The 27,910-nt window shown below is 50.7% G+C and overlaps 1 protein-coding gene across 7 annotated transcripts in view; it reads right to left on the bottom strand.

Annotated features, from left to right (window-relative positions):
• Nucleotides 1–3,764: 3,764 nt before the first annotated feature.
• CUNH6orf89 (chromosome unknown C6orf89 homolog) overlaps nt 3,765–27,910 on the bottom strand; it is a 43,091-nt gene continuing 18,945 nt past the window's right edge. For 4 of the 7 annotated variants that reach the window (XM_040983282.1, XM_040983280.1, XM_040983281.1 and 1 more), the window contains 5 exons: nt 25,676–25,845; nt 25,440–25,579; nt 23,076–23,205; nt 19,129–19,252; nt 3,765–4,342 (listed from right to left, as the gene is read on the bottom strand). In XM_040983282.1, coding sequence (XP_040839216.1) covers nt 4,047–4,342; nt 19,129–19,252; nt 23,076–23,205; nt 25,440–25,579; nt 25,676–25,845 — 860 coding nt within the window. In that variant the 3' untranslated portion in view covers nt 3,765–4,046. Of the gene's footprint in view, nt 4,343–15,595; nt 15,774–19,128; nt 19,253–23,075; nt 23,206–25,439; nt 25,580–25,675; nt 25,846–27,910 lie in introns of those variants that run through there. The other 3 variants (XM_040983285.1, XM_040983284.1, XM_040983283.1) reach the window with 2 other exon arrangements.

Below are 27,910 nucleotides of genomic sequence, written 5' to 3'. Positions count from 1 at the left end.
CGCCTCGGCATTTGCCAGTGAGTTCTGTAGCTTGGCCCAACACGGGCCGGCCCATCCCCAATTCCAGTTGGTGAGGGTTAGTTACAGTCTAACCCAGCCCAGCATGCACCCAATCCCAGTTGCAATGTGTACTGGTATGTATTGTGACCATACCTGGCCCAACCCACACTCTGTTCTGGTTCTTGGATTCGCCAGCAGGTGATGTGAACTGGTTCAACTTGGTCTGCACCCAAGCTGTGCCAAATGCATGCCAATGGGTATCTTTTCCTTGCCTGGTCTGGGTTTCTCCCTATCGTCATTCTTGTGCTCACCTGCAGGGACTGTGTCCTGCCAGAGGAGTTGCCCAATCTCCTTTATCAGAAACTTTCCCAATGCCAGATCTCACACATACTGGTGGGTCCATGCGCCAGCCCTACTTAGTCTACCTCCTGTCCTAGTAGGAACAGTGGCCTTTCCTGACTGGCCTTCAACCCATTCTGGTTCTTACTATTAGATATTTCAGCCCAGCCAAGGCTCGATCAAACCCAGTCACAGCTCACACATGGCTCAGTAGGGGCAGAGACCTACATCTACCCTGGTGTATCTGTCCTACATCTACCCTGGTCCTCCAGAGCACTAGATGGTGCTGGAGTCTAGCCCGGTTAGGTGTACTCAGCCCCAGTCCACACTTGTGCCAAGGAAGATTGCAGCCATATCCAGACCAGAAAGCAGCCCCCATTCCAGTCCCCAAACTCACCAGGGGGAACCCCAACCCAGCAAGGGTGTACTTTCATGGCTCCCCAACTGGGCCTGTTCCCAGCCATAGATTGAGCATATGCCAGTGTTTGCTCTGACCCAGCCTGGCACAGCCCCTCACCTGACTCAGCCTTTGCCTTTGATGCTGTGGCCTAGCATCTCTGGCTGAAGCAGACCAGTAGGTGTAAAAGCCTAGCTCAGCATGACCTGTGCTCAATCCTGATTTCTATTTTTGCTTGTGAGCTAAGGTTTGCTCAGCCCTGCCCAGTCCGCCCCCTTGTATAACTAACCCACACATCAGCCAAGGCTGGCCTTCCTTAAGGCTTCTGTTGCCAAACCTTGTTGAGCGGTAACAGAGGGGACACTGTCTCTCCCGGCATGCCAGGGCTTAGGGAGAGACCAGGGTCACATCTACAGAGACCCAGGCGTCTCTGGCTGCCATCCATGCTGTGCATACCCTTTTGTTATGCTCCACCCCCGCTCCTGCTTACCTGTGTTCCAAGTCGTGTTCCTGCCTCTTTTGACTTCTCACATCCCTTCTCCCAGCTATTAGCCCCATCTCAAACCACAGGTGACACCTGCTCATCAGAACCCAAACAAACCCCTTGCTTTTTCTGAAGTAACCTCAGAGATCCCCACTCCCCAGCCTCCCACTGACTGGTGCTATTTGTGGGGTACAGTTTGGTCTAGGGTGCGCTCAGGAAAGGGAACCATCACAGAAGGGGTGCCGGGCTCCTGTGAGCTGTGGGGGCCCCTGCCTCACTTGCCTGACCATGACCTGTGGTATGGGCACCTCAGAATTCCCTGGAGAGTCCACCTTCCCTTCAGGGTGAATACATTTGGTACTTCTGGGCTATGTTCCCCAAATGGAGGAGGACAGTTGCCCAAGGCAGGACTAGGCTTCTTGCCTCTTGGGATTCCCAAAGCCCAGGGAAGATTTGGGCAGACAAACATGAAATGAGGAGTCTGCCCCCTAACCGGCAGCCAGAGAGATTTAATTTGGTTCAGTTTTTAATTAAAAGAAAGAAAATGCAAATGGCCTCACTCACTTAAAAAATGAAAGAGTTGAGTAGCCACCTGGGGCATCCATATCCCATATCGGAGTGCCTGACTCGAGAGCCAGCTCCTCTGGCCCAGCCCTGGTGTTGTGGGCATTCAGGAGAGCACCAGGAAACACAAGATCTGTGTGGTCCTTACTGGACATGGTCCTCACCCCTTCTTTTGTGAGATGTCACATCAGACATTGACACAAAGCCATCAAGTAAATGTCAGACCCTGACTTGATAAGCAGCATGTGGTCCCCAGGTGACACTCAAGGGGCGGGACAGGATTGGCTCCCTTTGTCTGGGGCTTGTGGCACTTAAAATGCCCACGTGTGCCCACCTAAAGTGCCCGCATTCCATGGCCAGGGGATTGGTTTAAAGAGGAGGGCCTGGCTGCCCAACCGGCCTCGGTCATGGCCAACCCCAGTTCTTTCCAGCCCAGCCAGGGACAGGCTTCCCCTCCTCACTGAGCTGCCAACCTAGCCAAGGCCAGTGTCTTCATTGGGGAGCCCATGGGCCTCAGAGGCCCTGGGAAGCTGGCCCAGAACTCCCATGCCCCCTGGGTCCTGCCAGCTTGCTGTCTGGTGGACAGAGAGTCTGCATGGAGTGCTGCTATGCCAGGCTTCTTGGGGATTCCAATGGGTCAAAGTAGTAAGTGGTCTCCATTCAAGGTGCATCCAGTTAGGCTTGGTCCAGGAGCTGGGGGTGGGGTGCCCGAGGGAAGGGGAGTGTGGCCTCTACGGCAGGGCTGTGCCGGGCCAGCCAGGGGGACACATGTGTGGCCTCTGGAACTAGGCTGTACCACACTGGTACCTGACCCTCCATCATGGCTGTCTAGAGGCCCCAGGTACCAGGCAAGATGCAGGGGAAGATATATTGGACGGGGACAGGGCAGATTCCCAGGCAAGAACCTCAAGCCAGAGGTGGATGTTGTGGCATGGTGGGTTAAGCTGCCACTTGGGATGCCTGCATCCCATATTGGCATGCCCAGTTGAGTCCTGGCTCTGTTGTTTGTGATCAACGTCCCTGCCAATGTTCTTGGGAACCAGCAGATAATGATGTCTCAAGTATCTGGGCTCCTGCCACCCATGTGGGAGATCTAGGTGGAGCTGGCTCCTGGCTCCTGGCCTGGCTCAGCCCAGTCATTGTGGCCATTTGGGGGAGTGAAGCAGCAGATATTTTTCTCACTCTCTCTCTCTGTGCGCTTCTCTTTCAAACAGATAAATCTTAAAACAAATAATAACTTGGACAGTTTGGTCTGCTGCCTGCCCCGAGGTCATGCTTGATGCCAGTGCCCCAGAACCAGCCCATCTTGCTTGAAGAGGCTGGTTTGATGAAGTGCTTTAGGCCTGTCAAAGTGCAGGCAGCAATCTAATGAGTGTATGCATAGCCACATCTGGCCAGGACAGAAACCACAGATACCCGAGCACTCTCAGAGCTCGGGCACTTGCCTTCCCAGATGCAGCCTGACTTTGTCCTTTGACGTCTGCGAGGTTTCCATGGTATCTGGACGCTGCACATCCATACACACCTGCAGTGCATGGTTTTGCATGTCCTCAGTGTTAGTGCCTAGGGTCTGTGTCAGCCCCATCCAGCACAGCATCCATGGACGGCATGTGGCACCAAGGGCCTGCACTTGTCACTTTAGTTCCTTATTTATTTATTTTTTACTTATTTATTTATTTATTGGAAAGTCAGATTTACAGAGAGAAAGAGACAAGAGAGCCAGGCACTCTGACGGGGATATCCACTGGTTCATTCCTCAAGCAGGAAACCCAGCAGGTGCTGAGTTGATCCAAAGCCAGGAGCCAGGAGCCTCTTTTGGGTCTCCCATGTGGGTGCAGGGGCCCAAGGCTTTGGGCCATCCTCGACTGCTTTCCCAGGCCACAAGCAGGGAGCTGGGAGGGAAGCAGAGCAGCCAGGATTTAAACCTGCACGTATGGGATCCCAGCACGTACAAGGCAAGGACTTTAACCATTAGGCTATTGTGCCGGGCCCAACAACCAGTGTTTTCTTCAACCCTGGGCTGCATAGGTGTGGGGAAGTGATGATGCTGACATCTATAGCTTGAAGGAAGCTGGACCTCAGAAGAGCTGGGCTAGCCCCAAGAGCCTGTGCAGAAGGCTCAGGATGGGCCTGGGCTGACAACTGCGAGGGGCAGGCCGTAGCCAGAGCATCTCCACAAACTGGACATGACCATGAGGTCTGCTGGCAAATGCTGGCTTGCTTCCTCCTGTTCCCAGGATCTTTTGAGCTGGCCCAGCTCTGTCACAGGTGATCTTGAGGATTGTTCTGGGGATGAGTGAGGTTTGTCCCCAAAGGTGGACAGCAGTCCCGGGAGGGGATCAATTGGCTGCTGTGTGCTGGGGTGGGCTGGACATGGTCACACATACACAGTCTCAGGCATTCTAGGGCTGATCTCTGGCCGAGGAGGAAACCCAGGGGTTCAGGCCAGCAGAGAGGCCACAGCTGTGTGTGTGCTGAGGCTCCTGTTTCTGAATCTCCCGCAGTCCACGCTTGTGGCGGGGCTCCCGAGGCCAGGGAACCCCTGGGTGGGAATGTGCCTGAATGGTTGAGAAGGACAGGGTCCCAAATGAGTTTGGAGTTCTTAGGCTTGTGTTGATTTGCAACATAAGGAGTTGTCCATTTATTTATGTATGTATTTATTGGAAAGTCAGATATACAAAGAGAAGGAAAGACAGAGAGGAAGATCTTCTGTCTGATGGTTCACTCCCCAAGTGGCCACAATGGCTGGAGCTGAGCTGATCTGAAGCCAAAAGTTCAGAGCCTCTTCCAGGTCTCCCACGTGGGTGCAGGGTCCCAAGGCTTTGGGCCGTCCGCCACTGCTTTTCCAGGCCACAAAGCAGGGAGCTGGATGGGAAGTGGGGCCACCAAAACATGAACTGGTGCCCATATGGAATCCTGGCATGTGCAAGGTGAGGACTTTAACCGCTAGGCTACCAGGCTCAGAAGTGGGGGGAATCCCAGTACCTATAAAACTGTATCACATAATACAATGTTATTAACAATAAAAAAAAGAAGTGTCTGATGATAATGGAGACATGTTGCCAAATTCTGATCCAAATAAGGTGTGATGCAAGGATATGTTAGTCCAAGAGTGTCGAGTAGTACTCAGAAACATGCTCTAACGTCCACGCATTGGAATCCTGCACCTGCATGGGTGACCCAGAGGAAGCTCTTGGCTTTGGATTGGCTCAGGTCTGGTGATAATTGCCATTCAAGCAGTAAACCAGAGAATGGAAGATCGTTCTTTCTTCTCTCTGTGTGTAACTCTGCCTTTCAAATGAAAAGAAATAAATCCTGGGGCACGTGTTCAGCCCATCTCCTGGACACCCTCCTCCCAGGTTGGAGTGCCTGGGTGTGGGCCCACTTCTAGCTCCTGACTCCAGATGCCTGCCGGTACGGACTCCAGGAGACAGCAGTGATGGCTCGAGGAACGGGTTTCCTGCTGCACCCGTGGAGACCTACCTGGAGTTTTGGGTTTCTGGTTTCAACCTCTGTCCCAGCCCCCGAGGTAGCAGGCATGTGAGAGTACTTTTTCCCTACCTGATTCTGGTTTTCCAATAAATAAACACAGCAGTAACAGTTCAGAGAAAAAATAACACCTCTAGTTGCTTAATGTTAAGATCCTAGAAATACCTAGAATACTGTTCACCTAATGTTTGTCTCTGTGGGTGGAGATTTTCATAAGATTGTCCAAACTATCTTTTGTTCTTTACGAATAAGAATGTATCATTTTTACAAAAATAATAAAGTCATTCTGAAGATATATGATTGGTGAAATAACTGTCCTCAGGATGGTGTCTGGGGACTTGTCAGTTTGACTTATTACATAAGCATGAGAGACATGTGTCATGCCAAAAGAATGTGCAACAATAAGATGAAAATCAAACCAAGGAAAGAATGACATACTGAATTTAGAAAATATTATCATGGGAATAGGAATTATAATTTCTTATTAAAATATCCTGTATGCAATTTCATCCACGAATTCAACATAGTCCAAATAAAAAAAAAATCCCAGCAAATTATCTTGGGAAAGTTGACAAGCTGATTCCAAAATTTAAGTAGGGAAGCAAAAGGCTAAAAATACTGAGTTCAGTATTGAAGGAGAGCAAAGTGGAGGACTGACCTTAGACAGCTTGAAGACTTCGGGTAAAGCATCAGTGGGTACAACTGCGATATCGGCAAGAGGATGGACAAGTGGAGCAACAGAACACAAAGTCAGTTAGGAACCACACAAACGCAGTCACCTGATGTTCAAAAAAGAAAAAGGACACATAATGCACAAAGATGGTTTATTTCTTTCTCTCTTCCTTCCTTCCTTTCTCTCTCTCCCTCCCTCCCTCCTTTCCTTCATTTTGATTGGAAAGTCAGATTTACAGAAAGAAGGAGACAGACAGAAAGATCTCCCATGGACTGGTCCAAGTAGCCGAAGTGGCCAGAGCTGAGCCAATCCAAAGCCAGGAGCCGGGGGCTCTTCCTGGTATCTCATGTAATTGCAGGGAACCAAACACTTGGGCTGTCATCCACTGCTTTCCCAGGCTGTCAGCATGGAACTAGGTGGGAAGCGGGGAAACTGGGATACAAACTGGCACTGATATGAGATTCTGGCATACGTAGATTAGTCAATTGAGTCATTGCATCTGGCCCCAAAGGAGCCAATAAATGGTACTAGAACTGGAAATCAGCATGAAAAAGTAACCAATTCACAGAACGTACACCCTTCCCAGAAGTTAACTCAGAATGGGTGAAAATATGGATATAAATGAACTGTCAAACTTTTAGAAAGTGGCAGAGGAAATGATCTTGGGTATGAAGGTGACTTTTTAGATACAACACCACAGGCACGCTCCCTAGGGCTGAGCACACCTAACCGGGCTAGACTCCAGCACCATCTGGTGCTCTGAGAGCCTGGGTAGATGTAGGACAGACCAGCCTGGTCCACCCCATAGCCAGCTCCCGTGTGACCCAGTGGGTGCCATGGCCTAGCCTGGCCTGTCTCACCCCATTCTGGTTCTTGTGAGCACCACCAGATATTGAAGCTCAGCCCAGATGCCCTGCCCCTAGACTCAGCCCACACATGCATCGATGGATGCTGCAGCCTTGCCCAGCCAGGTCTGCCCATAGCCCCAGCTCTCGCATTTACCAGTGGGAGCTGCAGCCCAGCAGGAGAGTCCCCACAGTGCCTATACCAGGTCTGTTCCCGGCCCTAGGTCTTGTGTGTGTGCTGGCAGGTGCTTTGACCCAGCCTGGCAAGGCCTACTACAGTCTCAGTTCTTGGTGGTAGGTGTTGCAGCTAGGCCCACCTGGGCATGGTTCATAACCTGTTCAGGTTCTCATGTGTGCCAGTAGGTGCTATGACCTAGCCCAGCCAGGCCTTTCCCCAGATCGGCCCACACAAATGTTGACAGAGTACTGCAGCCTTGCCTGGCCTGGCCTGTCCCTAGTTGCAGCTCCTATGCTTCCCAGAGGGAGCTGTGGATTAGTGTTGTGGGCTAAGGAGTTGGTTAGTGCTTGTTGGGCTGAGCAGGAACAGGAATTGGGCAGGAACAGCAACTGGGTTTGTGGCTAAAAGCACCTAGACTAATTGGACTTATCTGTATCCGATATCCTGCTAAATGAGGATGTGAGGGGAGGAGTATACAAGGGGAGGTGAAGGAACAATAAAGGGAGACTTCCCAGAGACATCCACCATCACTGTCTCCTGCCAGTGCTTCATCCCCAGACCCTCTCCGTGTCCATGTTACTGGCTCTGCTGGCCGGAGCAGATTAGTAGGGGAGTTCTTGAAGTTCCCATACCAGGCCTGCTCCCAGCCCCAGATCCCACCTGTGCCAATGAGGGCAGCAGCCTTGCTGGTCTGCCCTCAGTCCCTGCCCTTGCATACATTGGCAGGTGCTGCAGGCTGGCCCTACCTGGCCTTCTCCCAGCCCCAGCCCCCATGTCAGGTGGGTATCTGGTTTGGGCAGTCACCACACCCAACTTTCCACATAAGCTGCAGGGTCCTGTAGTTCCACAGAGGTGAGCCCACAATTCCCCCTATAGAATCTGCCCCCAGATCCAGTTCTCATGTGTTCTGGTGGGCACTACAACTGAGCCTGACGAAGCACCCCTCCAACCTTGCTCTGACACTTATAGGCAGGTACTGTAGCCTAACCCAGCCAGGCATGCCCCTCAGTCCCAGCTTTTGCAAGTGCCAGTTGGTGATGAGTGATGCTATTTAGCCCAGTCTAGTTATCTCACGTGGGCAGGTATCTTTCTCCGATTCAGATCTGCCCTCTGGTTTCCCTTCTCGAAATTACTCTGCCTCAGCTCCCTTGCCTACCTATAAATATAGTGGTCCATTTCATGAAAGACCTCAGATCATTCCTTCCCTGGCAAACATGCCCTCAACTGCTCCCACTCCAATAAGCCCTGTTCCTGGGCAATCTGCAGCCCCCCAACTTGGAGGTGGGGGTGGCATGTCTGGTTCAGAGTTCCCCACCTTCCCCACTTATCTTTTCTTAAAAAAAGGAGTAACTGTGCTGGCACACTAGTTTAGTTAACACAAATTTGGCAATAACCAGGTCCAGCATGCCCATCAACTATTGTCTGCTTTTCTCCCAGCAGTGTAGTGCTTGCCAGGTACAAGATAACCTGGGCAGTTGCCTACGGCTGGGGCTGGATTGCCTTTTGAGGAATGGATGTTAGGCCTAGAACAAACAAGAGCATTCGTTCTGTAAGAACAGGTGCTTTCAGAATGAACTCCCACATGGGCCACCACATAAGACCCGGGGGCTGTTACCAGATTCTCTGCTTCTGATCAAGCACCTGTCAGTGTACCCCCTCTAGCCTTTCATCACTTGTGGCTTCTGATCTGTGGGTTCCTACAAATTCTCAAAGTCCCACTCTGCTGTTGGGACTCCACTCTGGCCATGAATTTTGAGCAGAAGTCAGAGGAGCCCCTGAGGGCTATTTTGCTCCTGGCCAGTTGGCCACTCACCCCAGGTGGCCTTGCAGTGGGTCCTGGCTGTGGGGATCTTGGGTTCTTGGAGGGGAACAGTCAGGTGCACGGGGAGGGAGGGTGTTGCTTCAGGCCCTCTTGCTGGCTCATCACAGTGGCTACCAGGCCACTTCATACTCACTGGGCATTTCAGTCAAGATGTTCTGTATGTTCATAATTTTTTGTTTTTGCAATTTCATTTTTATGTGCACAAGCAGGACCATTCTATTTGAGGTCCTGTTTCATTTTTACAGCTCTCTTCCCTGCCTCCCCACATCACCATTCTCGTTTTTCAGGCTAGGCAAACACATCACATACACAGCCATACGCCACCACGCCTCCTTCTGCAGTTTCCTCCATGCTCTCCAGTCACTAGCATAAATAAGGCTCACGGTATTGCCTTACCAGAAAGGGGCTCACATTACAGACACTTTCTGCCTGGCTCTTCTTACTGAACAGCTCACAGAGAGTTCCCTTCAGGTCGGTTGGCATGGCTCAAAGCCATTCACTTTCATGGTTAATATGCCATGGCAGGGATATATCGTCATTCTCCTATTGACTGTAAGGCCTTCCTGTTAAGTGATTGTTTGGGTTATGAATTCAGCAGTCCAGAGCTTACTAATCTATTTCAGAGTCAGAGTGGAGCCCCATATGCTGGTTTACTCCCCATATGTTTGCAAGTGTTCCCCACCCCAACACGTCCCCCATCCCCACCTGCCAAAGGGCCACACAAGGAGCCAGGAACAGAATCCAGATCTTCTCTGTGGTGGCAGGAACCCAAGCTTGAGTCATCACCACTGTGTTCTGGGGGCACACTGTCAAGGCAGCTTGAGTCAGGAGCAGAGCCAGGTACAGAACCTGACACCGGACCCTGGGCCTTACATGGTGTCCCACTTTGGAGTTCACTCTGAAAGCACCTGTTCTTGCAGAATGAATCCTTCTGTTTGTTCTAGCCCTCACATCCATTCTTCAAAAGGCAACTAGGTTGAGACCAGATAAGCCCTCAGGAGACCCACAGAGAGCCTGGTGGGATCACCGCAGAAGGATGGGGCTGACAAGTCTCCCAAGTTGGCAAGAAAACAGAAAACAAGAATGACACTGAGAGGGATACCTATCACTCATCACCTGCATTTTTCATCGCAAAAAGAAGTGTTCATGACCCAAAGCTTGAGTGTACTCACTTCCCATACACGGAATGAAGCTGCTGCTCCTGCCAACGTGTTGCACTGGGGGCTGGCCTTGTGCTGCAGTGGGCTTCCAGCTTGTGGGGCTGTCGTTTCACAGGAGTCCTCCCGCTTCCAATCCAGCTCCCTGCTAACATGCTTGGGAAAGCGGCAAAGAGCCCATGATGGAATTTTGGGCTTCTGGCTTCAGCCTGGCCCAGCCCCGGCTGTTGTAGCCACTGGGGGAATGAACTGACAAATGATAAAAATGATATATAAAGTGACATATAAATGATAAATATAAATTAACATATACAAATTTATATATAATGATATACAAAAATAATAATATAATATATACCCATTCTGCACTTGAACCCACAGGAGCAGCTCAGACCCTTCTGAGGAATGCCACAGCAGGGATGGGGGGCCTGCACGCACACACACACAATCACTGCACTCTCCAGCTCCCTGAACTTGAACTTCATTTGTCTGGCTTCCATCCCTGCGGCTGGCAGGTTGGGGCGGCTGTGCCCTGAACCCCTGGCTTGACTGTTTCTCTCCAGTCTTTCCCTGCTGCCCCTGGGTGTCTACCGCTGACTTTCCCACAGGAGGGAGAGAATGAGCAGGAAGATCACAACCAGTGCTTTTCTGGAGGCCAAACCATGGGAAGCAGGGTGGAGGACAAGCTGTCTCTCCCAGAAATGTCCTGAGGCTGTCAGCTCCCTGCACTGATGCTCCCAGGTAAGTTCACTCTTGGAGGGGATCCTGTGTGCTCTGACAGGCTGCACCTGCACAGGGGAGGCACAACAGATGTCCCAGCTCCTCATCTCTGCCTCACACTACAGCTCCATGGGGTTCCCTTCCCAGCCTGGGTGCAAGAAGTCACAGTCCTCAGACTGAGAGAGCTGCAGCGAGCTGGGGCAGAAGGTCCTCAGCTCTACCACGTCCCAACAGTTGCAGGTCTCCGCTGTAGTTACATAACATTCCTCCTCTCTCTACCAGTCTGAAAAAGTCTGGACATTTCACTGTCTCTGGAGAGAGAAAAATGACAGATGGATTTAGCTCTAATGCTTCAATTATGCAGGGCAGGGAACCCAGACAACTGAGGGAGCTGGCCCACAGATGAGCTGGCCGTGGAGTTCCTGGCTGGAGCCAGCACTTCATCACACAGCACATCCAGAGCGCAAGGTCTCGGCTGTGCAGCTCCAGGGGGTGACCACCTGTGTAACCTGATGTGCTTGGTATAGAAGGGGGCTGGGCTGAGGGTTGAAGGTGGGGAAAGCTGAGGCAGGCAAGGATTCCCTGCATGCTGTTGACCTGACACGTTCCCACAGCCTCCCACTTCCTGTTGGCTCCACAGTTGTCTAAGTTCTTCCACCTTCCCAGCCTCATGGCCCTCTGCACACATCTGCAGACCCGAACATGGAAGACTACTGCTTCCATCACGGTGGTAAAGCCCATCGTTGACCCTCCCTGCCTGCAGCAGTCTCCCCAGCTCTGACAGCATAGCTGGGCAGTGTTTCCTCCATTGCTGGGAACCCCAAAGCCTCAATCCCTTCACTGTGTAATGAGTGATTCTCAAAAGACAATCATACAACCCGACAAATGGCCTCCTTGCTTTCTTCTACAACCTGGAGCTGAGAAGCAAGCATTAGCTCTCGAACGTGCCTGCTCACTCTGGAGGGGCTGGGTAATGAGCACACTCAGTCCAGGCTGCATCAGCATGACTACAGCCAGGGCCCAGCATGATGGCTCAGCAGCTAAATCCTTGCCTTGCACAATGCTGGGATCCCAATACGGGTGCCACCTCATGTCCCAGTTGCTCCACTTCCCATCCAGCTTCCTGCTTGTGGCCTGGGAAAGCAGTAACAGATGACCCAATGCCTTAGGACCCTGCACTCATGTGGGAGACCTGAAGAAGCTCTGGGCTCCTGGCTTTGGTTTGGCTCGGCTCCAGCTGTTGCAGCCACTGGGAAATGAACCAGCAGATGGAAGATCTTTGTCTCTCCTTTCCTCTGTATATCATCTTAGCCAATTAAAAAAAAAAAAAAAAGAACTTTAAAAATATTTTTAAAAAATGGGGCCCAGCACAGTAGCCTAGAGGCTAAAGTCCTCACCTTGTACATGCCAGGATCCCATATGGGCACTGATTCTAATCCCAGCAGCCCTGCTTCCCATCCAGCTCCCTGCTTGTGGCCTGGGAAAGCAGTTGAGGACAGCTCAAAGCCTTGGAACCCTGCACCATATGGGAGACCCCGTAGAGGCTCCTGGCTCCTGGCTTCAGATTGGTGTGCCTCTGGCCGTTGCAGTCACTTGGGGAGTAAATCATCAGATGAAAGATCTTCCTCTCTGTCTCTCCTCTCTGTATAGCTAACTTTCCAATAAAAATAAAGTAAATCTTTAAAAATATATTTAAAAGAAATGAGTGCAGTCATCACCTGCAGTTAAGAGCTTGGGGTTCTGTTTGAAAAGCAGTTCTTCCTACACAAAGGTCTGTGCAGGATTTTGGAAGGAAAGCGAGCACTGAAAAACAAGTGATGCAAACTCCAAGGGGAGTCACTATCGGAGCTGGGTTGGATCTCTTTTCCAGTCACACATCTGGAAAAACTGTGACAGGCAAATGGCTGCACAGTCAGAATTCCAGCCTCACTCCCTCTTACAAGGCTTTCAAACAGGGAGGAGAAAATGAAAGCAGTTTTATAAACGTCATCTGCTTAGATTTTTGTTTTCCCATTTCTGTCCAGAAACATTTCAAAAACAAAACCCCACGGAGCCCATGGCTTTCCAACCCTCAGCCCTGTTTCACATCCTTCAATGAAGCCCCAGCTCTGCTTGTGGCCATTGCACTGTGACAGGGCAAGACAACTGTGTGCTGGGCAGCCAGCCGGCCACCCGTCCGCAGTTCATGGTTCCTAGTCCTAGTTCCTCTCCTTGTGAAATGAACGGCGGCTGTCCATGTCACACATTATCTATGTGCCGGCAGTTGGTAAGCTACAACGGACCAGGACAAATGGCATTCTTCCATTCAGAAAGGGAGCCATATCCATTTCATGGGCTGTTTCATATTTTATCAAGTAGATTTCTGTTAACCACTATTATTTTATTCCCTCCCTTCCTGTAATAAGGGTGGGGTGAGCCTAAGCTCTCCCTCATAAACCACTAGAGGTGTGGTGTTTATTCAGCATAGGACTATGGGAGAACTCAGCACATGCAGATATCAATATCATGGGGCGCCAAGGCCTCCCCGGAAAGCTGACTTCTGGGGAGACCTGTCATTGGTTAGGGCGGAGACCCTAACCAGTGTGCTGAGGTCACAGTCACAGGACTTCCTGGTAAACATTCAACACAATCCTTGTGGGCTGCTCTTTTATAGAGGTTTTGATCTTATTTGATACAGGAATTGGCAAGGTGGCCCTATAATGGTCCCTAAAAGCCCATTTCCTCACTTTGATGATGCTCCTTCCTTTATGTAGATGGGTTTCTGCAGCTTCCATTAGAGGTCAAGAGCCGGCTGGGGAGAACATCCTGCTGGACCCTCCACAAAATGAGAAGGGCTGGTGGGCAGCCCATCCCTCCCACAGAACCGGTCAGAAGTGGAGTCAGCTCATCAGGACGACCTTATCGAGTGACCGACGTCCCTGCATGTGACAGTAATGAAGAGCAGACAACCCCCCTGTAGAGGATTTCTCCCAACACCCATCCCCACCTAACACTGCCTCCAGGGAGCCGACTATTGGGTGTAATGTGTAACATTTGCAGTCTCTCCTTAGCTTCCGCTAGACTCACTCCTGGCTGAGATGGAAACCACCTGCCAGGTGCACCTATGAATATGTGTTCCTTTTCAGAGTCCTGAGCTGAAGGGAGTGTTTTGGGGACCCTTCAGATACAGGGAAGTGGCACAGTGATTCAAACAGCCAGAGATCCCCATCACCACAGCGCTTGCTTTCCTCCGAGGAACATCCATCTGGAGCCAGGTTGAAGGGTTTGGTGTAGAACTCCGCAGAACCATCTCAGGCACCAGCAGCAGCAGGGGCCCTGCCCAGGGCTGGCCTCCAGATGGTCCCGCTAACCTGAAGTCTCTTCAATCATGACTGTTCTTAGCAGCAGTGATTTTATGTGTACAAGTTTTTTGTTTTTCTCTGTATTAACTCATACAAAGGGCTGATTCTTTAAGAGAAAATTCCCTCAGGAATGGTTCATCCTGGCTTTATTGAAGTGCATGGAGGAGGCTCCGTGTGAACTCTGCCTGTACTTTGCAAACCCACAAGCAGCCCAGGCAAGTGTATGGTGGTCCCCATTGTTGTTGCTCAGGAGGAGTGCAGAGAAAAGACCCAGGAGGAAAGGGACAGGGCTACTCCAAGGATGAAAGGGATCCCAGGCCGGCTCGTGCCCACTCCCTGCCCACTCAGCTCCCTGCATCGGTCACCTTGCACACCAACTCCAGCTGTGGCATTGATTTCTACACTTCAGAACCACAGTGTGTTTTGTTCCCTGTCCTGGGACGGCCTGACCCATGCTTGAGTCTCTAGCAGCGTCAACAAAGGGACAACAGGGGAGGAGGGAAGCGAGGAGTCAGTGCCCTCATTGCTAACTGACACTTGTTCCACTACCAGAGCGCAGGAAACAATGAGCACAGAGCATCAGCCAATCACAACAAAGCTTTATATACCATTACAAAAATAAAATCACCTGCCCTGGTTTCCAGGACAAAGGTGGAAGGGGGATGGGGGGCATGGTGTTAAGAGGATGGGATGGCGGAGTCAGTTGCTAGCCTGTCTGACAAACACATTGGGCCTGTGGTTCCTCCCCCAGCCGCTCCATGAAGACGTCAGCTTTGACACATCTGCAACCCATTTTCTCTGCATCAAGTCAGACCCCGAAGATCAAACCAGGGAGGTGTCCCCTCCACGGGTCAGCTTACTCTAACTCCTTCTCGGGAAGACACTCAGTCAAGGCAGCACAGTTGGCAGGAACTGAGCTGTCTCAGCAGGAAAGGGCTCTGGCCCAGCCAAGGGAGGGGACAAGAGGCTAACAGGGAAGGGGGAGGGAGAGGAGAGGGAGGGGAATGGAAGAACCTCCAGACTAAGTGGACACAGACTCTCAGGGAACACCCCTTCAAATCAGGATCATGCCTTAGGCTGGCACCCATCATGGACACCCCTCATGCACAGCCATGGACACTGAGCAGGGAAGTATAGCTCCTGAGTGTAATGTGGGATGATTTCCTAATACCTTTTCTCCCCTCACTGGTTCTGGATCCCATTCCTGAGAAACTGCTGTGACCTGTTGAGTCAGCCATGGCCTTTTCCTTCTGCACCAGCAGTGCAGGTGATGTGGCCAGGAAGGTGGGTGTAACAGGCCCACTCGTCAAGGATGGTCCTTGACTGTTGCAAGCTGTCCTTCCTGTTGCTGGGGAACTGGTAATGTGGCCGGGGGGGGGGGGGTGGATGGTGCCCATGCACATGGAGGTAGACAGCAGCCCTATTTCCTGCCTGAGGGCCAGCCTCAAGGCTCTCATGTCCAAAAGCTTGGAAGAGTTCTGACTGTCACAGATGGGGCTGACAAAGTCCTGGCCTCAGTCCTGGCACACAGCTGGCTCATGCGCACATGCGAGGGGCAGGTAACTAAGCAACCAACTCCTGGAAAGTGGTGTCAGCATTTGCGGTTTTATTTCTCCTCTTGCAATCTGGTTGTCAGCTCTCAAAGCCATTCCGTATAGAATTCTGTCTCCTATGGTTCTGGCAGAGTGGTTCCATCGCAGACGACCAAAGGCTGCGCTCCTCTGGCTACAATGTAGACCTTCCAGTGAGAGGCGCTGGCATAGCCTGGAGGGGAAATAACAACAGGGGCAGGGGACAGTATGAGAGGCGTCAGGGTCTGGACATGCCAGCAGGTGAGAGCCAGGTGGGGCTGCCAGGGGTGAGCCAGGTGGGGCTCACAGGTATACCCTGTAGCCAAAGTTAAAGGCAGTTCTTGTTCTGAAAGGGTTCTAGCTTGTGTTACCCCATGGCTGTCAGTTTCCTCTGACGCAGGACACCCAACAACAGCTGCTCTAAATGGGGATACCTCACTGCCTCCTCTCACCAGGGCAACTAGTGGAATGCTCTGAGTGAGGTAAGCGTCAGCCTTTTCAGCAACAAGACAGGGGGACAAGATCCTGCAGCCAACTCCCCTGAGGTTCTGGGAAATATGGTTTCACTCCAGAACGACCAGATTCTGGACCAGCATTTCCCAAGTTTGGTTCTGGAAATGCCATTGTCCTGTTTGAAATTACAGAGAAAATGGGTTCCATGCTAAGTAAGTTTCAGAGGCTCTGGGTTCCTGTGAGATGTTCTGGAGCTTGGGGCATACTAAGCGGCAACCAGCCAGGCATCTCCTGAAGGCAACTGCCTCAAGCCCTACAAGCCAAGACCCTGGCAGCCCGGATGCCTGCTCCCTGTTAGCCAAGGCCCTGGCAGCCCGGATGCTTGCTCCCTGCTAGCCAAGGCCCTGGCAGCCCGGATGCCTGCTCCCTGCTACCCAAGGCCCTGGCAGCCCGGATGGTTGCTCCCTGCTACCCAAGGCCCTGGCAGCCTGGATGCCTGCTTCCTGCTACCCAAGGTCCTGGCAGCCTGGATGCCTGCTCCCTGTTACCCAAGGTCCTGACAGCCTGGATGCCTGCTTCCTACAGCAGAGAGCCTGGGTTTGGTGCTTGGCTCAGCTCCTAACTCTAGTTTCATTCTAATGTACACCCTGGGAGACAGCAGAGGAGGCTCCAGGAGTTGGGGATCTCTGAAATCCTGACTCCCAGGTTTGGCCTGGCCTACCCTGGGGCACATGGGGAGTCAACTAGCACATAGCTCTGTCTCTGTGTCTCTCTCTGACAAATGAATAACGTACCAGGGCTGCCCACTTGGTACAACCACTGAAGACTCTTCTCCCTTGCTGGAGTCTAATTTTCTATGTCCTTATCTAACTGGGGCAGCCGCACAGCCATCACTTCCCTTCCTACTGCAGCTCCAGGCGCCTGTTGTTCTCCCAACCTCACCCTTCCCCCATTCTTCTCCTGGTCTTGCTCTCCTCTCTGTCACCCCTCTCTCTCTCCCACCGTCATGCAGCTGGCCTCTCACAGACACTGCCAGCCACGGGGCTGCTTTCCCTCTGGCCGGCGTGTTGATTAGTCACAGCCCAGCAGAGACCGTGCCCTGGACTTGGGGCTACTTTAGACCAGCTGCACCAGCGTTTGATCTCCACAGTTTCCCTGTCCACTGTCAGATATATTTGTTTTTTTTTTTTTTTTAAGATTTATCCATTTTTATTGGAACATCAGATTTGCAGAGAGAAAGAGACACAGAAAGATCTTCTGTCTGCTGGTTCACTCCCCAAGTAGCCACAACCACTGGAGCTGAGCTGATCTGAAGCCAGGAGCCAGGAGCTCCTTCCAGGTCTCCCACATGGGTACAGGGTCCCAAGGCTTTAGGCCATCCTCTATTGCTTTCCAAGGCCACAAGTAGGGAGCTGGATGGCAAGTGGAACAGCCAGGAACCGGTGCCCAAATGGGATCCCGGTGCATATAAGGCAAGGATTTAGCCACTAGGCTATCGGTGCTGGGTCCTACATTTGCCTTCTGTTCTTAATTCTGCGTTTGGTATCCTGGCTCAGTGGGAACTGGAAACCTGGAAATTGGCTAATGGTATCTCCACACTTGTCTGAACTGTTAGGCGCGTGAGAACTTGGGACAGTAACTTGTTGAAGCACTACCCCACACTCCAAACCCAGACATATCACACAGAGTGTTGCAATAGTCATCCCTCATGTAAAGGTCATTCCACTGCAGGAAAACAGGTTTAGACTAATTTCTAACACAAGAATCCAATTTGGGGGGGGGAAGAGTTTCCCAAGGGCCAGCCCAGCTGCACTCCATTACGAGGGAACACTTAATCTGTGCATTATTTTTATTTCCGTTTCTAAACTGAAATCAAAGTTATGTAACTTGGATAACAGCTTGGCATAGTTTGCAGTCTGCTCCATACACCCATTTGTGGTCACAAGTTTCAGGGGATCTAGGGGTCTTCTGAAAGGATGAAACTTAAAGCAATCCATCGGAAAACCCATCTGGGTTCTCCCTAGTCTCCAGGCCCTGCCCAGGTGTCACATGGAAGAAAAACCAAGGAACCAGGAGGCTGGTGTGACACTTGTTGACTTAGGAGTATCTGCTTCTGCCAGGACAACCCTGCTGCGGACAGTGGGTGTGGCAGAACTAGTTCTCTGGAACAGTAAGGAACAGGACAAGTGACATTTGGAACAACACAGGGCCAGAGTCAAGGATGAGTTGTCAATGTGAAGCCCCGACCTGGCCCCGGGTCACATATCCAAGGTAACGCTTCCTGGGGGACCACTGCTCCAACATCCTGCTTTGCTTGCTTTCATTTGTGAAATGGGCACATAAAGGGTCTCCTCTAATCTTGAACATTCCTCCCCTGGATTGGCCATGTTCAAGCACTTTACAGACTTGGCATACACACTGCCTGACGGTGGGGCAGGGGTGGTGGTTACTTCTTTCTGGGTCTCAGCCTCATCTGTAAAATGAGGGATTGGTTAAACATTTTGCAGAATTCCTTCTGAGTAAGTCTGTCTGACCAATAGATTTATGTGTTCTAAATGCTCTTAGGTATGAGACATTTTTCTCTGCTATATTTTCTCACTAGCTGTTCCATCTTTGAGTATAAACAATGACACCATTAAAAAAAGAACATTATTTTGGACTTTACTCAATAGAATCTTCGAGAAGGCATATTTTTCTTAGAATACTTTCTGAAAACTAAAATAATTCAAGCCCACTGTTGTGGTGAAGTGGGTTAGGCTGCCACTTGTGAAGCCAGCATCCCACCAGAGCACCAGGTGGGATTTGAGTCCTAGCTATTCCACTTCTGATTCAGCTTTCTACTAATGAGCCTGGGAAAGCAGAAGAAGATGCTCCCAGTCTGTGGACTCTGCAATCCATGTGGGAGACCTGAAGGGAGTTCTTGGCTCCTAGCTTTGGCTTGGCCCAGCCAGCCACTGCAGCATTTGAGCAGCAGATCCACTGGTCAGAAGATGTCTCCCTTTCTCTGTAATTCTGCCTTTCAAATAAATAAATAAATAAATGTGAAAATGGACACGACCCCATTGCTGATTCTGCCCTCCTGGGGCCTTACATACCGATATCCCCCGCCTCTATTGGCATGGCCACGGACTGACAGTGTCTTCGGCAATGGAAGGGAGGGATGAGCTGCAACATGGCCTCCCCACTGCCCACGGTGAACAGGTCATGCATCCTGTGCATCTAGAGGAGAAAGCAGGGAGACAAAGGAATGAAAAGAGAACAAAACAAACTCCTGGAAAATGAGCCTACCAAAGTTTGTGCACACATGGCGCTCAGTTTCCCAGCAGCCTAAGTAAAGAGGAAAAGTAGGAGTAATGACAACATTCACAATTATGCCAGAAAATGAAAAGACACTAGTTTTTCCTAATCCTGGCATGCCCTAATACTGAGGCTATAGCGACAGCTCTTCCACTGGTTCTCCTAACGAGACATTGGCAATTCAGTGGGCAGCCCACAGGAGCTTTCTAATTTGTGACTACTTTTAGCTGCAGCTTCAGAGTGGGCCAAAGGTAAAAGACCTAAATGTAATTTAAAATATATATATATATTGTAAATTCTGTTTATTCAAAAGGCAGAGTGATAGAGAAAGAGATTTTCTATCAGCAGGTTCACTCCCCAAATGCCTGCAACAGCCAGGCAGGGGTAGGACAGCCCGAAGCTACAAACTAGGAATTCCACCTGGGTCTCCCACATGGATGGCAGGAACTCGTACATGAGGCATCATCTGCTGCCTCTCAGGCACATTGGTAGGAAGCTGGATCACAACTGGAGGCAGAGGCAGGACTTAATCCTAGGCACTGCCATAGAGGATATGGGCATCCCAGGCGGTGGCTTAACCTACTGTTCCACAACACCCACCCCTTCCCCTTCAGTGCAATTAAAAATGTTTCTGGAAAAAGGCCAACAAACACGTGGTGGTCTAAGTAAAGAATCTTTAAGGGTCTTGTTTGTTCTGGATTGTTTTGGATGAACAGATGGTTGGCTTACTACCCTTCGGACAATGTTTTATACAGTAGTATTTCTTTCCACCAGGGCCCTAATAAGAACTACACAGCAGCAAGCTTAAGTTCACACTGTTTGGCAAGACCGATTTGAACAGATATGTAATGTGGCTGATTAAAAACAAGCTGGGTTCAAGGCCTGGTTCCACTTCTGTCTCCAGCTTCCTGCTAACATGCGCAAGTACTTGGATTCCTGCCGCTCACACGAGAGACTGAGGTTGAGTTCCAGACTCCTGGCTTGGGCATGATCCAGCGCTGGTTGTTGTGGGCATCTGAGGAGTAAAAATGGCAGATAAGGGCCTGGTGCAATGGCTCAATGGTTAAATCCTTGCCTTGCAAGCACAGGAATCTCACATGAATGCCAGTTAATGTTCCAGCTATTCCACTTGCCATCCAGGGTAACTGCATGGTCTGGGAAAGCCCCAAAGCCTTGGGATCCTGCACCCATGCGGGTGACCTGGAAGAAGCTCCTGGTTCCTGGCTTCAAACTGGCTTCACTCTGGCTGCTGTGGCCATTTAGGGAGTAAATGAGCAGATGAAAATCTTCCTCTGTCTCTTCTTCTCTCTGTAAATCTGATCTGCTTTTCCAATAAAAATAAGAAATATTAAGGAAAAAAAACCCAGCAGATAGATCTTTCTCATTTATTCATATGGATATATAATCAAGACGCTTTAAAAGAGGAACACTAAAGATTACAAAAGGACCATGTCTTAATGAGAAAAATAAAGAAAGGAAAAATGAGCGACAGTAAGACTGGCCTCTGATTTTGAATACTAAGCACAGCCAGCTAGGGTAACTTGTGCACTTTTTTTTTTTTCAGTTTTAAAGTAAGATTTATTAGAAAAAGTTGAGAAAGGAGACTCCCGTCTTAGTGACGGGAGGGAGCTTTGAAATAGGAGGGACCCTTACCCCCTGCCATAGTGGCAGGAGCAAAAGTGAAAAGAGACCCTAATCCTCTGCCATAGTGGCAGGAGGACAAGAATAACCCCAACTTGTGCACTTTTGAGCACACACTACAGCCAGCAACAGATTCTGTGCAATCCCCTGGGTACCAGGCAAGGAGCCGCAGACTCTGGGTCTGAGACGGCGAAGAGCAGGGAGCAGCAGTCAACGGGGAGGGGGGTCTGGCTTGGATTTTTCTTCCTTCCTTGAGCCTTTTCTCCAAGCTCCCAGTACCCTAGCTTCCCCTCCTTGCTCCTTTCCTCCAGGGAGAGCCAGATACAATGGGGACCAGCCAGAAGTCTGATTTCCTGGGCCACGTCCTGACTGTCATTCAGGGCCTTGGGTTTGGCCCCATCTTCCCTGTCCACACCTAGGCTGTGATTCTGATTCCAGAGTGACACATTTCATGGCTACTCTGATAACAGGAGTGGGGTGTGTTTGTGTGTCTTAAGCTGCTTATAATTGACTGGTAACTAACGCCAGCAGAAGCCCTGGATAACTTCAGTCTTAACAGAATTTCCAGGAACCCCACAAAAAAGTGCAGGTGTGCTTCTTCCACAGGGCTTGAGTGAGGGCACGATCATGAACTTGCACATCTAAGATGGAAAGACAACAGGAGGGTGTGGGCCAGGCTTAGGCAGCGCTGTGGAGAGGGGGATGTGGGCCCTGGCAACGCTCACCTCTTCTTCCCCTCAGTATGCCGCTGAACAACTCAATGGATCCCTGCTTTGTGCGATTCCAAGACTGAGACCACAGCCAAGTGACTCTACTAGGGCTCGGGGCCCAGAGATGTGGATAACAGGGTGGGGTAACAGGGCCCGGAGAGAGGCGAGCTTGGGCCAGGGTGGGGAGACAAATGCTTTAAGACACCAGACTCTCAGGATTGTTCCTCATTTGGGCTACTCCCCTTCCCAAAACATCCTGGAGCACACAGGGAGATGACTTGATAAGCGCCTGTGTAACTCTGCATCGACTCCTTTGGCTGGGCTCCTCTGGTTGAGCAGGCTGGTGAAATGAACTTGTGTCTTCCAGCAAGCAAACTGAGATAAAGGCCCTCGCCCAGAATTAAATCATAATTGTGAAGATGAAATCACACGAGGGGGCTGGGTTCTAGCCATGGAGAATAGGAGAAATGTCTTCAAAATCGGAGGCGAGAGTCCAGCACCTCCACCCCGCTGCTGGCAGACAGGAGTCATTCCTCCTGGACGAAATGACTGTTTTTATGGTTTTTAAATTCCAGCCACGCAATTCAGCAAATTGGGAGCCAAATAATAGTATCAGAGGTTGACACTACAACCTTGAGCTGGTTAGGGGAGCCACAGTATGGGAAATTTTCTTTCTTTTTTTTTTTTCAAAAGGAGATTCATCTTTTTTAATTCCTTCAAATCCATCTAGTTTCAAGAATTTTCCTTAGGAAAGAAGCTCCACGAGGGAGCCGGTCAGAGCAAGGTAAATGGACATCAACTCTCCAGCCCACTGGGCCCAGAGGTACATGAGGGTTCTGGGCCTGTGGCTGTGGCCCCAAATAGAGGTGGGGTTGGGAAAGGCGAGGGGCAGAGGGGTGCCTGCTCCAAGCCGTGCCTCTCAAACCCTGCACTGGCAGCCAGTTTTGGCCAGTTCTCCACTGAAGCTTTTTATTATTATCACTGGGCAAAGTCAACCTGGGGCTGAGAGATGAGGCAAACCTCATTAGCTCCCTATTTGACCTTGGGCTAAACCCCTCTGTGGCCTTGGTTTCCTGATCTACAAAATGAGGAAGGTGAGCTGTTCATCTACACACTGCTTGTTTATGGTAGATCTACTCTCTAGTCTAAGGTGGATGAATTCAAGTCACTTGCAATGCTAGGATTCAACTTCCTTTAATGCAGAATAGCAGCCTGCCCCCAGATCTGCAAAATCTCTGAGAGACCTGCCAGAAACACGCTTCTTGCTTCTTCCCACGTCTCCTAGCTGGCCACAGGAGGGGAAACCTTAAGTTATGTGATTGTCTCCTTAATTCATCCTTAATTGTGGCCTTATGAGAAACATTCTAGATCCAGATCCTCTCAAAATCCCTTACCTTACTCCCCGTAACAGGTTCAGGGTGAAGAAGAAAACATTTTTTTAAGGAGGCATCTTTTGGAAATGGCAGGTGTTTGAAAACAGGAAAAAGCTCATGCAAAACTTGTGATGTGTTCAGCGGACTTCTCCTGTTAAAAAAGTTTGAAGCAAAGAAAAGTTAATCAACTGGACAAGCCAGCCCCTCTCTGAGACCAACAGGATGGGGAAGCTGTGGGCGGGGGTTAAGATGGGGGGAAACAGCAGCAGGATGTCTAAAGGTCTGGGTTCAGAAAAACAGTCCCAGACAAGGCAGTGAACTGTACGGCCCACTCCCACAAACCCTACAGCCACCATGTGCCTGGGTGGGCGGGTGTTTATAAAGTCCAGCTAAACCAACATATAGAGGAAGGAAAGAAACAATCTATTCATCGTATCTTGGAAGAGAGACCTGAGTAACAGCAGACCAGGCGGGGGGAGGAGAGGAGGGAGGAGGAGCAGACAATAAGCCATGACCTTCTTTAGGAGAAGACGATGTCCTGCAGGGGAGGGGAGGAGCGTGATTGCTGTGCAAGTGGGCTTTCAGTCTTGGGGATGAACAGAAAGATGGGGGCATCACAAAATGCTGCCAGCAAAAGCTTGAGAGCCATCTTAGATTTCTGCAAGAGCTCTAAAATGGAGGAGCGTGGTTTCCCCATTCTTATAAGGGCAACTTTTTTTTTTAAAAGATTTATTTTTATTATTTTTTTATTGGAAAGGCGGATATACAGAGAGGAGAGACAGAGAGGAAGATCTTCCGTCCGATGATTCACTCCCCAAGTGAGCGCAACGGGCCGATACTATGCCGATCCGAAGCCAGGAGCCTCTTCCAGGTCTCCCACGCGGGTGCAGGGTCCCAAAGCTTTGGGCCATCCTCAATTGCTTTCACAGGCCACAGGCAGGGAGCTGGAAGGGAAGTGGGGCTGCCGGGATTAGAACCGGCGCCCATATGGGATCCCGGGTGTGCAAGGCGAGGACCTTTAACCACTTGCGCCACCGCGCCGGGCCCAAGGGCAACTTTTTTTTAAGATTTATTTTTATTGGAAAGGCAGGTTTACAGAGAGAAGGAAAGACAGAGATTCTCCATCTGCTGATTCACATCCCAAATGGCTGCAATAGCTGGATTGAGCCAATGTTATCCAAAGCCGGGAGCTTCCTCTGGGTTGCCCACATGGGTGTAGGGTCCCAAGGTTCTGGGCCATTTTTTACTACTTTCCTGGGACACAAGCAGGGACCTGGATGGGACTGGGGCAGCCAGGACATGAACCGGAGCCCATATGGGATCCCGGTGCTTGCAGGTGGAGGATCAGCCAATGAGCCATCATGTCAGGGCCTTTGTTAGGGGAGCCATAAGCCCAGGACTGAAGGATGTCTTCTGTAGAGCTCAGGAAGAACAGAAACACTGAGCTCCGTCCTAAGCCTGGCTGGCTGTCCCCAGGCACCTTACTTCACCTCTCTGGTTCCCTCATTTCTGATGTTAAAAACGACAATGGGAACTCCTACTTCCCAGGCTATCATGAGTGTGCCGCCAGCACAGACAAGTCAGATACACAGTCCCGGCATTCTCTGTGCCATCTTCAGCCCTCGGTGCTCAGCATGGATGCCTGGTGCGCAAATGCAAATGCCAACACACAAGCCTAAGTGGCCCGCCACTGGGCCAGCGTTTCCACTCGAGGGCACCCCCACTTCTGACACACCTTTTCCATCCTTCCCTTTCCCCCTCTGGCAGATTTATCAGGGAGCACGTCTCACTGACTTGAGGATACGTCACCATATGCTTATAGTGTTATGGGGTGCAGCCATTGATGGCTCGTACCTGCTTGACAGTGGATAGGACATGGAAACAGTTTCCACACCCACCCTTTCTACCTCCTCTCACACCATTCAAGTTCATGGAAGGGGCAAAAAATGCACCCCGCCCCTCCTGCCCTGCACACCATTCACAACAACTGACAGCACAGAAATTACTCCAGAGGCTCCACAAACCAGGCCCCTCCTTCCTGCTGATATACTAGATTAGGGTAACTACAGGAAAACTTTGGGCTTTGGTAACTTCTTTCCTGCCTGAAACTTTGTACTGCATAGTTCTCAATCTGATTGGAGGATGAGAGCTTAAAAACCCTTGACTTTTGCCACCGGGCACAGTGGCTCCTGGAGTGCAGCGGGAGCTGCTGTCAGCAAGCTTGGGAAGTAAACACTCGTCCTAACATCCTACACCTGGGTCCAGTGTGAGCACTCTTGCACTCCACAACAACAGGCCCAGGCATGTCTTTGGGGAGAAGGGAGGTCTCAGTGCCACTGTCACTGTTCTGATATCTGGTCCCCACCCTCTCACATATGCACTCACCAGGGATATGGGAATGGGAACCAGCGCTCTGGGAAGCAGCGCCACCACTTGGTAAAAAACCCTTCTGCGAAGCCTTCCATGGCCTCCGGGTATTGGCATGAGATGTGCTGGATCTCTTCAGGTGACAGGGGTTGTGCCGTCTGGGGTAGGCAGAAAACAAAGCGAAACAAGACAACAGGGTGTTATTCAGTAGAACTTCAGGGTTTGCTCAGTGAGAGAAGCAAGTTTCACCTTACCTTGATCACCAGAGGATGCAGCCTCTCAAATTTCTGTGGGGCATCCCCCAGGAGCACGACCTGGAGAGGTAACTTCTGGGTGCAGCCGGTGCAGTTGGCGGGGATAGGGTCTGACTCATTTTGCTCACAGCTGTTGGTCCACCAGGGGTCAACGTCTGAGGGAGGATGGGCTGTGGGGAAGCCGACACAGGAAGAACACAACTAATTAAATCCAGTGGCCCCATGCGGCAGGGAAAATAGACAGCAAGAGGCATCCCAACACCTGTCAAAGCCAACTCCCGCCAGCATCGGAGCTTTCTGAAAAGGGGCCTTTGTGACCAGGGGCCTCAGCTGGGAAGCGCCAGGCCAAGGGGACAGATGTGGGACAGAGAAGTGTTTCTTTCTGTGTAACTCTCCATATATTGCAGAAAGTACCTTGTAACCTTCCTTAATCACCAACAGTACACAAGTGTACCAGTCGGAAGAAAATACTCAGCCATGCTTTTTGATGGCTGCTGCAGGTGCAGGAGGGATGCTGGGTTTACTTCAGACCCGACATGTCAACCCCCATCCCATCTAGCACCCAGCCTCAGCCAGGAACTGGAAAGGGCTGTAAGATCAGACACATCATTGGACAAGCAAGGCTCCAGCCTGCCAATGACGAGCCTAGGCTGACATTCCTTACCTAACTAGGACTTGAACAGAGCCTGTGCCAGTTTCCATGTTGGAAGGAGTATAAAACCTCCTTCATGTCCCCTCTGCCTGCCTTTGTTCCCTTGCAGCTCCCCAGTCCTCCTCTCTCCTTCCTCTTTCTGACTGCTGTGCTGCGCAGGGTAAAGGCCGGAGGGCAGATCCCAAATCAAAGCCTCTGTGCATCTCTTTTACAACCGGCTGATGTTTTCTTTTCATGGGTGGTTGGCAAACCTGACACTTTTCTCAAGGCTTCTGACCCTGGGACACATCTTCAGCATGCAGGCGGGTGGGGGGGTAGGGGAGTTGGCGGGGTGGAGGGACAGATGGAAAGAGCATCCCCCAGTCACTGAGGTGCATCCTATTGCACACACAGTGTGCCTGGACCTCAGTTCTTAAGAACAAGGACGGGGCCAGGGTGACTCTGGGAAGGATGGCTGAGAAGAGCACAGAGAGGGCAGACAGGAGTTTGGGGGCCATTCCTGGAACAAACACACATGCACCTGCCTATAAGACAGCGGCTCTTCTGCCCACAGCTTAAAAGGGGAAGGAGTTACTAACCACTGCTTCCACCCCTGGGGAAGGAGCACAGCAGGTCAGGGAAAAAAAGAGCCAGTGAATGCAGCTCCCTGTGCCTTTCCAAGTTTCTCGGGTTCTTCCCTTCCCGTTTGTTACGGCATTACTTCCTGTTTACTTTCTGTTTCATTCTGGGCCTCATCTGTGTTCTGTCAGATGTGTTTGTTCTAAACTCGAACTTGAATCCAAATGTTTCACAAGATGATTCTGATTAAACCCCAATGGAAACCAGTCAGGAGGACAGAGAACAGCCAACGAGCAATCAAACATGCCTGCAATGAATTCCCTTCTTTAAACAAATCAACACATTTGGAAAACGATGCTTAGCCACAAATCACTTTCTGCGGCCAGTGGTAAACACTACTCGTGTTTTCTTTACCGTTGTAGTAGTGGGGTATGGGAGAAGCTCACTGGGGGAAGGACAGTGGCTCATCTCCCCAGCATCCTCTCTCTCTCTCGCAGATGCTTTAACTGGGTGTCCTTGCTGGTAGCTGCCCCCACCCTTCTCAGCCAACCTTCACCTCAGGGAGATGACTACCCAGAAGTTGACTGCTGCACCCATAGGGCTCCCCAGGAACAGTCCAAAAACCCTTCTAGGCTACCCGTCGGAGTAGCATAGGTTTCTTTCTTTCTTTTTTTTTTTTCCTTTCTGGAATATTATCAACTATTTTATATTGGGGGTCAAAGTTGGTGAATTCTTGCCAAAGTACAAAAGCTCTGGGTAGCACACATATAGTGTGTCAGAAACAATCCTAGCAGATGGCAAGTAGACAGCATTTCAGTTTCCATTTTCAGCTGTGAGAGGAAATGAATGCATGGAGGGCCAGGCCTGATCCTGATCAATTTCACATGTGACCACATTTCATTTTCACCATGTAACTACCAGAGAGGAGCATTGCAGGTTAAGATGCCACTTGGGGCACCTGCACCGCTTATCAAAGCATCTGTGAGTGACTCTTTGTGCCCTGTTCCAGCTTCCTATCCAAATGC

This window comes from Ochotona curzoniae, unplaced genomic scaffold, assembly GCF_017591425.1.
Source record: "Ochotona curzoniae isolate NIBS_2020 unplaced genomic scaffold, NIBS_Ocur_1.0 contig_3819, whole genome shotgun sequence".
In the NCBI taxonomy this organism is placed as follows: Eukaryota; Metazoa; Chordata; class Mammalia; order Lagomorpha; family Ochotonidae; genus Ochotona; species Ochotona curzoniae.
This window is presented reverse-complemented; position numbering and strand designations above follow the sequence as displayed.